Source organism: Coturnix japonica, unplaced genomic scaffold, assembly GCF_054131305.1.
Source record: "Coturnix japonica strain WE unplaced genomic scaffold, WE-NBRP24 Scf094, whole genome shotgun sequence".
NCBI classification, from domain to species: domain Eukaryota; kingdom Metazoa; phylum Chordata; class Aves; order Galliformes; family Phasianidae; genus Coturnix; species Coturnix japonica.
In genome coordinates this window covers 84,153-98,466 of record NW_028188997.1, presented here as the reverse complement: position 1 = coordinate 98,466, position 14,314 = coordinate 84,153, and the positions used below count along the sequence as shown (strand labels likewise).

Sequence of the window (14,314 nt, the reverse complement as noted above, 5' to 3'; positions counted from 1 at the left end):
ATAGAACCCCCAAACCCCCATAGGACCCCCATAGGACCCCCATAGGAGCCCCATAGAACCGCCAAACCCCCATAGGACCCCCATAGGACCCCCATAAGACCCTCCTATGACTCCTATCCTCCCATAAGACCCCCAAATCCCCCCATAGGACCCCTATAGGACCCCATAAGACCCCATAAGACCACATAGGACCCCCATAGGACCCCCCTATGGCCCCTATCCCCCCATAGGACCCCCATAGGACCCCCATAAGACCCCTCTATGACTCCTATCCCCCCATAGAACCCCCAAACCCTCATAGGACCCCTATAGGACCCCCATAGAACCCCCAAACCCCCATAGGACCCCCATAGGACCCCCAAACCCCCATAGGACCCCCATATATCCCAAATCCCCCCATAGACCCCCATATGTCCCCACCGATGGGCATGAAGGGCTGCGTGTTGTGGCTGGGCTGGGAGACCCCGATGGCGTTGACGGCGAAGACCCTCATCTCGTAGAAGACCCCCTCGATCATAGGACCCCCATAGGACCCCCATAGGACCCCTATAGGACCTCTATAGGACCCCCAAACCCCCATAGGACCCCCATAGGATCCCCCTATGACCCCTATCCCCCCATAGGACCCCTATAGGACCCCATAAGACCCCCAAAACCCCCAAATACCCCCATAGGACCCCCATAGAATCCCCCTATGACCCCTATCCCCCCATAGGACCCCTATAGGACCCCATAAGACCCCCATAGGACCCCCAAAACCCCCATAGGACCCCCACAGAACCCTGTAAGACCCCCATAAGACCACCAAATCCCCCCATAGGACCCCCATAGACCCCCATATATCCCCTATCCCCCCATAGAAGCCCCATAGGACCCCCAAACCCCCATAGGACCCCCATAGAACCCCCATAGAACCCCCATAGGACCCCTATAGGACCCCCATAGGACCCCTATCCCCCCATAGGAACCCCTTATGACTCCTATCCTCCCATAGGACCCCCATAGGACCCCCAAAACCCCCATAGGACCCCCATAGAACCCCCCTATGACCCCTATCCCCCCAAATCCTCCCATAGGACCTCTATAAGACCCCATAAGACCCCCAAATCCCCCCATAGGACCCCCATAGAACCCCATAAGACCCCCATAGAACCCCCAAATCCCCCCATAGGACCCCCATAAGACCCCCATAGGACCCCCAAACCCCAATCAAGTTCCCCAAATCCCCCCATAGGACCCCTATAGGACCCCATAAGACCCCCAAAAGCCCCATAGACCCCCCTATATCCCCACCGATGGGCATGAAGGGCTGCGTGTTGTGGCTGGGCTGGGAGACCCCGATGGCGTTGACGGCGAAGACCCTCATCTCGTAGAAGACCCCCTCGATCATAGGACCCCCATAGGACCCCCATAGAACCCCCAAACCCCCATAGGACCCCCATAGGACCCCCATAGAACCCCCAAACCCCCATAGGATCCACATAGGACCCCCCTATGACCCCTATCCCCTTATAAGACCCCCATAGAACCCCCATATGATCCCTATCCCCCCATAGGACCCCCCTATGGCCCCAAATCCCCCCATAGGACCCCCATAGGACCCCCCTATGACTCCTATCCCCCCATAGGACCCCCAAATTGCCCCATAAGACCCCCAATTCCCCCATAGGACCCCCATAGGACCCCCAAACCCCAATCAAGTCCCCCCAATCCCCCATAGGACCCCCATAGAACCCCCAAATCCCCCCATAGGACCCCCATAAGACCCCATAAGACCCCCATAGGACCCCCATAGAACCCCCCTATGACTCCTATCCCCCCATAGAACCCCCATAGAACACCCAAACCCCCATAGGACCCCCATAAGACCCCCAAATCCCCCCATAGGACCCCCATAAAACCCCCATAGGACCCCTATCCCCCCATAGGAACCCCCTATGGCCCCAAATACCCCCATAGGACCCCCATAGAATCCCCCTATGACCCCTATCCCCCCATAGGACCCCCATAGGACCCCATAGAACCCCCAAACCCTCATAGGACCCCCATAGAACCCCATAGGACCCCCCAAACCCCCATATCCCCCCATAGACCCCCATATATCCCCACCGATGGGCATGAAGGGCTGCGTGTTGTGGCTGGGCTGGGAGACCCCGATGGCGTTGACGGCGAAGACCCTCATCTCGTAGAAGACCCCCTCGATCATAGGACCCCCATAGGACCCCCAAACCCCCATAGGACCCCCATAGGACCCCCATAGAACCCCCAAACCCCCATAGGACCCCCATAGGACCCCCATAGAACCCCCATAGGACCCCCATAGGACCCCCATAGGACCCCCATAGAACCCCCAAGCCTCCATAGGACCCCCATAGAACCCCCAAATACCCCCATAGGACCCCCATAGGACCCCCAAACCCCCATAGGTCCCCCATAGGACCCCCATAAGACCCCCATAGAACCCCCACAGGACCCCCATAGGACCCCCAAATCCCCCATAAGACCCCCATAGGACCCCCATAGAACCCCCAAACCCCCATAGGACCCCCATAGGACCCCCATAGAACCCCCAAACCCCCATAGGACCCCCATAGGACCCCCATAGAACCCCAAAACCCCCATAGGACCCCCATAGGACCCCCATAGAACCCCCAAACCCCCATAGGACCCCCAAATCCCCCATAGGACCCCCATAGGACCCCCATAAGACCCCCAAACCCTCATAGGACCCCCATAGGACCCCATAGAACCCCCAAACCCCCCATAGGACCCCCATAGAACCCCCAAATCCCCCCATAGGACCCCCATAGAACCCCCCTATCACCCCTATCCCCCCATAGGACCCCCATAGGACCCCCATATATCCCCTATCCCCCCATAGAAGCCCCATAGGACCCCCATAAGACCCCCAAACCCTCATAGGACCCCCATAAGACCCCCATAGGACCCCCAAACCCCAATCAAGTCCCCCCAATTCCCTCATAGGACCCCCATAGGACCCCCCTATGGCCCCTATCCCCCCATAGGACCCCCATAGGACCCCCATAAGACCCTCCTATGACTCCTATCCTCCCATAGGACTCCCATAGGACCCCCATATATCCCATATCCCCCTATAGGACCCCCATAAGACCCCATAGGACCCCCATAAGACCCTCAAATCACCCTACAGGATCCCCAAAACCCCAATAGGACTCACATATGACCCCCAAGTCCCCCATAAGAACCCCAAATCCTCCTACAGGACCCCCAAAACCCCCATAGGACCCCCTACAGCCCCTATCCCCCCATAGGACCCCCAAATCCCCCCATAGGACCCCAAAATCCCCCATAGGAATACAATAGGACCCCCCAAAGGACCTGATCCCCCCATAGGACCCCATAGGAGCCCCATATGTCCCCACCGATGGGCATGAAGGGCTGCGTGTTGTGGCTGGGCTGGGAGACCCCGATGGCGTTGACGGCGAAGACCCTCATCTCGTAGAAGACCCCCTCGATCATCTTGGTGGACTCGTAGGTGGTCTCGGGGTACGGCTCGAAGTTGAGCTTCATCCAACGCATCGAACCCTTCTTCTTGCGCTCCATTAGGTAACCTATGGGGGGACATAATGGGGTTAATATGGGGTCCTAATAGGATTAATGGGGTCAATGGGGTCCCAATAGGATTAATGGGGTCAATGGGGTCCCAATGGGGTCAGTGGGGTCCCAATGGGGTCAATGGGGTCTTAATAGGGTCAATGGGGTCTCAATAGGCTCGATGGGGTCCCAATAGGATTAATGGGGTCAATGGGGTCCCAATGGGGTCAATGGGGTCCCAATAGGATCAATGGGGTCTCAATAGGCTCGATGGGGTCCCAATAGGATTAATGGGGTCAATGGGGTCTCAATGGGGTCAGTGGGGTCTCAATGGGGTCAATGGGGTCAATGGGGTCTCAATGGGGTCAATGGGGTCAATGGGGTCCCAATGGTGTCAATGGGGTCTCAATGGGGTCAATGGGCTCCATTAGGTAACCTATGGGGGGAGATATGGGGTGAATAATGGGGTCCTAATAGGATTAATGGGGTCAATGGGGTCTCAATAGGATCAATGGGGTCCCAATAGGAGCAATGGGGTCTCAATGGGGTCAATGGGGTCCCAATAGGATTAATGGGGTCAATGGGGTCTCAATAGGCTCAATGGGCTCCATTAGGTAACCTATGGGGGGAGATAATGGGGGGCTATGGGGTCAATGGGGTCTTAATGGGGTCAATGGGGTCTTAATAGGGTCAATGGGGTCTCAATGGGGTCAATGGGGTCCCAATAGGATTAATGGGGTCAATGGGGTCTCAATAGGCTCAATGGGCTCCATTAGGTAACCTATGGGGGGACATAATGGGGGGCTATGGGGTCAATGGGGTCTTAATGGGGTCAATGGGGTCTTAATAGGGTCAATGGGGTCTCAATAGGCTCGATGGGGTCCCAATAGGATTAATGGGGTCAATGGGGTCCCAATGGGGTCAGTGGGGTCTCAATGGGGTCAATGGGGTCAATGGGGTCAATGGGCTCCATTAGGTAACCTATGGGGGGAGATATGGGGTGAATAATGGGGTCCTAATAGGATCAATGGGGTCAATGGGGTCCCAATAGGATCAATGGGGTCCCAGTAGGGTCAATGGGGTCTCAATGGGGTCAATGGGGTCTCAGTGGGGTCAATGGGCTCCATTAGGTAACCTATGGGGGGAGATATGGGGTGAATAATGGGGTCCTAATAGGATTAATGGGGTCAATGGGGTCCCAATGGGGTCAATGGGGTCCCAATAGGAGCAATGGGGTCAATGGGGTTCCAATGGGGTCAGTGGGGTCAATGGGATCCCAATGGGGTCAATGGGGTTAATCGGATCAATAATGGGGTCAATGGGTTCAATAATGGGGTCAGTGGGGTCAATGGGGTCCCAATGGGGTCAATGGGGTCTCAATATGCTCGATGGGGTCCCAGTAGGAACAATGGGGTCTCATTAGGGTCAATGGGGTCAATGGGGTCCCAATAGGCTCAGTGGGGGGTCCCAATAGGGTCAGTGGGGTCCCAATGTGGTCAGTGGGGTCAATGGGGTCCCAATGGGGTCAGTGGGGTCAATGGGGTCCCAGTAGGAGCAATGGGGTCAATGGGGTCCCAATAGGAGCAACGAGGTCCCAATGGGGTCAATGGGGTCCCAATGGGGTCAATGGGGTCCCAATAGGCACAATGGGGACTCAATAGGCTCGATGGGGTCCCAATAGGATTAATGGGGTCAATGGGGTCCCAATGGGGTCAGTGGGGTCTCAATGGGGTCCCAATAGGATCAAAGGGGTCCCAATAGGATCAATGGGGTCCCAATAGGATCAATGGGGTCCCAATGGGGTCAATGGGGTCTCAATGGGGTCAATGGGGTCAATGTGGTCTCAATGGGGTCAATGGGGTCCCAATGGGGTCAGTGGGGTCCCAATGGGGTCAGTGGGGTCAATGGGGTCTCAATAAGCTCAATGGGGTCCCAATGGGATCAATGGGGTCCTAATGGGGTCAGTGGGGTCTCAATGGGGTCAATGGGGTCTCAATGGGGTCAATGGGCTCCATTAGGTAACCTATGGGGGGACTATGGGGTTAATATGGGGTCCTAATAGGATTAATGGGGTCTCAATGGGGTCCCAATGGGGTCAATGGGGTCCCAATAGGAGCAATGGGGTCAATGGGGTCCCAATGGGGTCAGTGGGGTCCTAATAGGATTAATGGGGTCAATGGGGTCTCAATGGGGTCAATGGGGTCCCAATGGGGTCTCAATGGGGTCAATGGGCTCCATTAGGTAACCTATGGGGGGACTATGGGGTTAATAATGGGGTCCTAATAGGATTAATGGGGTCTCAATGGGGTCCCAATGGGGTCAATGGGGTCCCAATAGGAGCAATGGGGTCTCAATGGGGTCAATGGGGTCCCAATAGGAACAATGGGGTCAATGGGGTCCCAATGGGGTCAGTGGGGTCTCAATGGGGTCAGTGGGGTCCCAATGGGGTCAATGGGGTCTCAATAGGATCAATGGGGTCCCAATAGGGTCAATGGGATCAATGGGGTCCCAATGGGGTCAGTGGGGTCTCAATGGGGTCAATGGGGTCTCAATGGGGTCAATGGGGTCAATGGGGTCCCAATGGGGTCAGTGGGGTCCCAATAGGATCAATGGGGTCTCAATGGGATCAATGGGGTCTCAATGGGGTCCCAATAGGATCAATGGGGTCCCAATAGGATCAATGGGGTCTCAATGGGATCAATGGGGTCAATGGGGCCCCAATAGGATCAATGGGGTCCCAATGGGGTCAATGGGGTCCCAATAGGATCAATGGGGTCCCAATAGGAGCAATGGGGTCTCAATGGGGTCAATGGGGTCCCAATAGGAACAATGGGGTCAATGGGGTCCCAATGGGGTCAATGGGGTCAGTGGGGTCTCAGTGGGGTCAATGGGGTCAGTGGGGTCTCAGTGGGGTCAATGGGCTCCATTAGGTAACCTATGGGGGGACGTATGGGGTTAATATGGGGTCCTAATAGGATCAATGGGGTCAATGGGGTCTCAATGGGGTCAATGGGCTCCATTAGGTAACCTATGGGGGGAGATATGGGGTGAATAATGGGGTCCTAATAGGATTAATGGGGTCAATGGGGTCCCAATGGGGTCAATGGGGTCCTAATAGGAGCAATGGGGTCCCAATAGGGTCAATGGGGTCAATGGGTCCCAATGGGGTCAATGGGGTCCCAATAGGATCAATGGGGTCCCAATGGGATCAATGGGGTCCCAATAGGGTCAATGGGGTCCCAATAGGATCAATGGGGTCCCAATGGGGTCAATGGGGTCTCAATAGGCTCAATGGGGTCTCAATGGGTCAATTGGGTCCCAATAGGATCAATGGGGTCAATGGAGTCAATAATGGGTTCAATGGGATCAATGGGGTCCCAATAGGATCAAAGGCGTCCCAATAGGATCAATGGGGTCCCAATAGGATCAATGGGGTCCCAATGGGGTCAATGGGGTCCCAATGGGGTCAGTGGGGTCCCAATAGGATCAATGGGGTCTCAATAGGATCAATGGGGTCCCAATGGGGTCAATGGGGTCGATAATGGGGTCAATGGGTTCAATAATGGGGTCAATGGGATCAATGGGGTCAATGGGGTCCCAATAGGATCAATGGGGTCCCAATGGGATCAATGGGGTCCCAATAGGATCAATGGGGTCCCAATGGGATCAATGGGGTCCCAATAGGATCAATGGGGTCCCAATGGGATCAATGGGGTCCCAATAGGATCAATGGGGTCTCGATGGGGTCCCAATAGGATCAATGGGGTCCCAATAGGATCAATGGGGTCCCAGTGGGGTCAGTGGGGTCAATGGGGTCCCAATGGGGTCAATGGGGTCCCAATAGGATCAATGGGGTCAATAATGGGGTCTCCATGTCCCACCTGTGACGGGCATCCCTCCATCGAATGCTGGTGGCTCCCAGGTGAGCACAGCCCAGTCCTCCCCCACTGATGTCACACGAACCGACTGCGGGGGGTCCGGAACGTCTGGGGGGGTCAATAGGGTCAGTAGGATCAATGGGGGTCAATGGGAGTCAATGGGAGTCAATGGGGGTCAATAGGGTCAATGGGAGTCAATGGGAGTCAATGGGGGTCAATGGGGTCAATAGGGTCAATGGGGGTCAATGGGGGTCAATGGGAGTCAATGGGGGGCAATGAGATTCAATGGGAGTCAATGGGGGGCAATGGGGGTCAATGGGAGTCAATGGGGATCAATGGGAGTCAATGGGAGTCAATGGGGATCAATGGGAGTCAATGGGAGTCAATGGGGATCAATGGGAGTCAATAGGGTCAATGGGATCAATAGGGTCAACAGGAGTCAATAGGAGTCAATTGGAGTCAATGGGGGTCAATGGGAGTCAATGGGGTCAATAGGGTCAATGGGGGTTAATAGGGTCAATGGGATCAATAGGGTCAATGGGGACCAGTGGGGTCAACCCCCATTACCCCCAATACCCCCATAGCCCCCTATATCCCCCCATAGCCCCCATTACTCCCACTGCCCCCATTGCCCCCATCACCCCCATTACCCTATATACCCCCATTGACCCCATAGCCCCCTATATCCCCCCATAGCCCCCCAATACCCCATTGACCCCATAGCCCCCTATATCCCCCCATTACCCCCATACCCCCATTGACTCCATAGCCCCCATCACCCCATAGCCCCCATTACCCCCTATACCCCTATAGCCCCCATTACCCCCATAGCCCCCATTGACCCCATAGCCCCCATTACCCCCATAGCCCCCATTACCCCCATTACCCCCATTACCTCCACTGACCCCATAGCCCCTATTGACCCCAATACCCCCATAGCCCCCTATACCCTCATAGCCCCCATAGCCCCCATTACCCCCATTACCTCCACTGACCCCATAGCCCCTATTGACCCCAATACCCCCATAGCCCCCTATACCCTCATAGCCCCCATAGCCCCCATTACCCCCATTACCTCCACTGACCCCATAGCCCCTATTGACCCCAATACCCCCATAGCCCCCTATACCCTCATAGCCCCCATAGCCCCCATTACCCCCTATACCCTATATACACCCATAGCCCCCCATAGCCCCCATCACCCCCATCACTCCCATCATCCCCATTACCCCCATTGACCCCCAATACCCCCATTACCCCCATAGCCCCCATTACCCCCATTACCCCCAATACCCCCAATACCCCCATAGCCCCCATATAATGTCATACCCACAACCCTGACATTGAGGGTGGCCGTATCCTCCCCCGCGGGGTTACTGACGGTGATACAATACCACCCCATAGCCCCCATTGACCCCATAGCCCCCATTACCCTATATACCCCCATTGACCCCATAGCCCTACTGACCCCATAGCCCCCATCACCCCCATAGCCCCCATTACCCCCATTACCCCCATTGACCCCATTACCCCCATTACCCCTATTACCCCCATTACCCCCATTACCCCCATTACCCCCAATACCCCCATTACCCCCATAGCCCCCATTACCCCCATAGACCCCATTGACCCCATAGCCCCCATTACCCTATATACCCCCATTACCCCCATAGCCCCCATTACCCCCATTACCCCCATAGACCCCATAGCCCTATATCCCCCCATAGCCCCCATTATCCCCAATACCCCCATTACCCCCATATATCCCCCATATCCCCCATTACCTCCATAGCCCCCATTACCCCCATAGCCCCCAATATCCCCATAGCCCCCATTACCCCCATTGACTCCATAGCCCCCATTGACCCCATAGCCCCCATTACCCCCATTACCCCCATTACCCCCATTACCCCCATCACCCCCATTACCCCCATAGCCCCCATTACCCCCAATACCCCCATTACCCCCATAGCCTCCATTACCCTCATAGCCCCCATTACCCTATATACCCCCATTGACCCCATATCCCCCTATATCCCCCCATAGCCCCCATTACCCCCATTGACCCCATAGCCCCCATTACCCTATATACCCCCATAGCCCCCATTATCCCCATTACCCCCAATACCCTATATACCCCCATATAGCCCTATAACCAATCCGTACCCACAACCCTGACATTGAGTGTGGCCGTATCCTCCCCCGCCGGGTTAGTGACAGTGATACAATACCACCCCATAGCCCCATTGACCCCATAGCCCCCATTACCCCCATTACCCCCATAGCCCCCATTACCCCCATTACCCCCATTACCCCCATTACCCCCATCACCCCCATTACCCCCATAGCCCCCATTACCCCCATTGACCCCATATCCCCATTGACCCCCATAGCCCCCATATCCCCCCATTACCCCCATATCCCTATTGACTCCATAGCCCCCATTACCCCCATAGCCTCCATTACCCCCATTACCCCCATTACCCTATATACCCCCATTGACCCCATTACCCCCATTACCCCCATTGACCCCATAGCCCCCATTACCCCCATATCCCCCATATCTCCCAATACCCCCTATACCCCCATATCCCCCTATACCCCCATAGCCCCATATAATGTCCATACCCACAACCCTGACATTGAGGGTGGCCGTATCCTCCCCCGCCGGGTTACTGACAGTGATACAATACCACCCCATAGCCCCATTGACCCCATAGCCCCCATTACCCCCATTGACCCCATATCCCCCTATAGACCCCCATATCCCTACTGACCCCATAGCCCCCATTACCCTATATACCCCCATTGACCCCATAGCCCCCATTACCCCCATTACCCCCATTGACCCCAATACCCCCATTGACCCCATTACCCCCATTACCCCTATTACCCCCATTACCCCCATTACCCCCATTGACCCCATAGCCCCTATATCCCCCCATAGTCCCCATTACCCCAATTGACTCCATAGCCCCCATTACTCCCATATCCCCCATATCTCCCAATTACCCCCATTACCCCCATTACCCCCATTGACCCCAATACCCCCATTACCCCCATAGCCCCCATTACCCCCACTGACCCTATTACCCCCATAGACCCCTATATCCCCCCATAGACCCCTATATCCCCCCATAGCCCCCATTATCCCCAATACCCCCATAGTCCCCAATACCCCCATTACCCCCATAGCCCCCATTACCCCAATGTCCCCATAGTCCCCATTGACCCCCATTACCCCCAATACCCCCATTACCCCCATTGACCCCATAGCCCCCCATCATCCCCATAGCCCCCCATACCCCTATTGACTCCATAGCCCCCATTACCGCCATTACCCCCATAGCCCCCATTACCCCCATTGACCCCAATACCCCCATTGACCCCATTACCCTCATAGCCCCCATTACCCCCATTACCCCCATTCACCCCATTACCCTATATACCCCCATTACCCCCATAGCCCCCATTATCCCCATTACCCCCATTACCCCCATTACCCCCAATACCCCCATAGCCCCCATCACCTCCATCACTCCCACTGACCCCATTACCCCCATTGACCCCATTACCCCTATTACCCCCATAGCCCCCATTACCCCCAATACCCCCATTGACTCCATAGCCCCCCGTAGCCCCATTGACCCCATTACCCCCTATACCCCCATAGCCCCCATTAACCCCATTGACCCCAATACCCCCTATACCCCCATGGCCCCCCATTAATCCCATAGCCCCCAATTCCCCCACTGCCCCCATAGCCCCCAATACCTCCATAGCCCCCATATCCCCTATATCCCCCCATAGGCCCCATTACCCCCATTGACCCCATAGCCCCCATTACCCTATATACCCCCAATACCCCCATTACCCCCATGGCCCCCATTACCCTATATACCCCCATTACCCCCATTACCCCCATGGCCCCCATTACCCTATATACCCCCATTACCCCCATTACCCCCATAGCCCCCATCACCCCCATAGCCCCCATCACCTCCATCACTCCCATCATCCCCATTACTCCCATTGCCCCCATTGACCCCATAGCCCCCAATACCCCCATAGCCCCCATTACCCTATATATCCCATTAACCCCATTAATCCCATTGTCGTACCCACAACCCTGACATTGAGTGTGGCCGTATCCTCCCCCGCCGGGTTAGTGACAGTGATACAATATTTCCCCTCATCGCTCCTCTCCGCGCTCTCGATCACGAAGCTGCTCAGGGTGGGTTTGGTGTCAACGTGGACACGGCCCTCGGTCTCAGTGAACAGCTGGGGGAATATAGGGGATTAATGGGGTTATGGGGGTAATAGGGGCAATGGGGGTAATGGGGGCTATGGGGGTAATGGGGGCAATGGGGGCAATGGGGGTATTGGGGGTATTGGGGGTATTGGGGGTAATGGGGGCTATGGGGGTAATGGGGGTATTGGGGGTAATGGGGGTAATGGGGCTATGGGGGGATTGGGGGTATTGGGGGTAATGGGAGTAATGGGGGGATATGGGGTTAATGGGGGCTATGGGGGTATTGGGGGTAATGGGGGTATTGGGGGTATTGGGGGTATTGGGGGTATTGGGGGTAATGGGGGTATTGGGAGTAATAGGGGATTAATGGGGGCTATGGGGTCAGTGGGGGTATTGGGGGAATTGGGGGTAATGGGGGCTATGGGGGGATATGGGGTAATGGGGGTATGGGGGCTATGGGGGTAATGGGGGCTATGGGGGGCTATGGGGTTAATGGGGGGTAATGGGGACATTGCGGTCAGTGGGGGGAATGGGGTAATGGGGGGTAATGGGGGCTATGGGGGTAATGGGGGTATTGGGGTAATGGGGGTATATGGGGGTATATAGGTTTGGTGTCAACGTGGACACGGCCCTCGGTCTCAGTGAACAGCTGGGGGGTAATAGGGGATTAATGGGGGTAATAGGGGATTAATGGGGGTAATAGGGGATTAATGGGGGTAATAGGGGATTAATGGGGTAATAGGGGCTATGGGGGTAATGGGGGTAATGGGGGTATTGGGGGTAATGAGGGCTATGGGGGTAATGGGGGTAATGGGCGTATATGGGGTCAATGGGGTCAGTGGGGGTATAGGGGGTATTGGGGGTAATGGGGGTATTGGGGGTATTGGGGGTATTGGGGGTATTGGGGGTAATGGGGTTATGGGGTTAATGGGGGGATATGGGGTATTGGGGGTATTGGGGGTAATGGGGGCTATGGGGAGATATGGGGGCTATGGGGGTAATGGGGGATATATGGGGGTAATAGGGGATTAATGGGGTTAATGGGGTTATGGGGGTAATGGGGGGATATGGGGTCAATGGGGTTATGGGGGTAATGGGGTCAATGGGGGCTATGGGGTCAATGGATATCAATGGCTGCTCAGGGTGGGTTTGGTGTCAACGTGGACCCGGCCCTCGGTCTCGGTAAAGAGCTGGGGGGTAATAGGGGATTAATGGGGGTAATAGGGGATTAATGGGGTTATGGGGGTAATGGGGTTAATGGGGGTAATAGGGGATTAATGGGGGTAATGGGGGATTAATGGGGGTAATAGGGGATTAATGGGGTTATGGGGGTTATGGGGGTAATGGGGGATTAATGGGGTTATGGGGGTAATGGGGGTATATGGGGTATAGGGAGTATTGGGGGATATGGGGGTAATGGGGGTATTGGGGGTAATGGGGGTAATGGAGGTGATGGGAGTGATGGGGGTAATGGGGAGATATGGGGGTATTGGGGGTTATGGGGTTAATAGGGGATTAATGGGGTTATGGGGTTATGGGGAGTATATGGGGTATTGGGGGTATTGGGGGTATTGGGGGTAATGGGGGCTATGGGGGGTAATGGGGGCTATGGGAAGATATGGGGGCTATGGGGGTAATGGGGGATATATGGGGGTAATAGGGGATTAATGGGGTTAATGGGGTTATGGGGGTAATGGGGGGATATGGGGTCAATGGGGTTATGGGGGTAATGGGGGTAATGGGGTCAATGGGGGTAATGGGGGTAATGGGGGGTATGGGGGGATATGGGGTTAATGGGGGCTATGGGGGTATATGGGGGTATATAGGGGGAATGGGGTTAATGGGGGCTATGGGGGTAATGGGGACTATGGGGGTAATGGGGATAATGGGGGTAATAGGGGCTATGGGGGTAATAGGGGTAATGGGGGTAATGGGGGCTATGGGGGTATATGGGGGATATAGGGGGATATGGGGTTAATGGGGGCTATGGGGGTAATGGGGGTATTGGGGTGATGGGGGGCAATGGGGTCAATGGGGTAAATGGGGGCTATGGGGGCTAAGGGGTGATGAGGGGCAATGGGGGTATTGGGAGTAATGGGGGTGTTGGGGGTAATGGGGAGATATGGGGGTATATGGGGGTATATGGGGTCAATGGGGTCAGTGGGGGTATAGGGGGTATTGGGGGCTATGGGGGGTAATGGGGATATGGGCGTAATGGGGGCTATGGGGGGATATGGGGGCATATGGGGGTATATGGGGGTATATGGGGTAATGGAGTTATTGGGGACTATGGGGTGATGGGGGTATATGGGGGTATATGGGGGTGATGGGGGTATATGGGGGTATATGGGTTTGGTGTCAACGTGGACACGGCCCTCGGTCTCAGTAAAGAGCTGGGGGGTAATAGGGGATTAATGGGGGTAATAGGGGATTAATGGGGGTAATGGGGGCTATGGGGGTAATAGGGGATTAATGGGGGTAATAGGGGATTAATGGGGGTAATGGGGGCTATGGGGGTAATAGGGGATTAATGGGGGTAATAGGGGATTAATGGGGGTAATAGGGGATTAATGGGGTTATGGGGGTAATGGGGTTATGGGGGTAATAG

General features: G+C 55.6%; 1 protein-coding gene across 1 annotated transcript in view; it reads right to left on the bottom strand.

Annotated features, from left to right (window-relative positions):
• The window catches only part of LOC107307900 (myosin-binding protein C, fast-type), a 162,738-nt gene that overhangs the window by 72,673 nt on the left and 75,751 nt on the right, over positions 1-14,314 (bottom strand). Inside the window, exons 18-20 of the mRNA XM_085534668.1 lie at positions 11,576-11,735; positions 7,458-7,562; positions 3,405-3,593 (exon numbers count right to left, since the gene is read on the bottom strand). Of these exons, the coding sequence (XP_085390794.1) occupies positions 3,405-3,593; positions 7,458-7,562; positions 11,576-11,735 (454 nt within the window). The remainder of the gene's footprint in view (positions 1-3,404; positions 3,594-7,457; positions 7,563-11,575; positions 11,736-14,314) is intronic.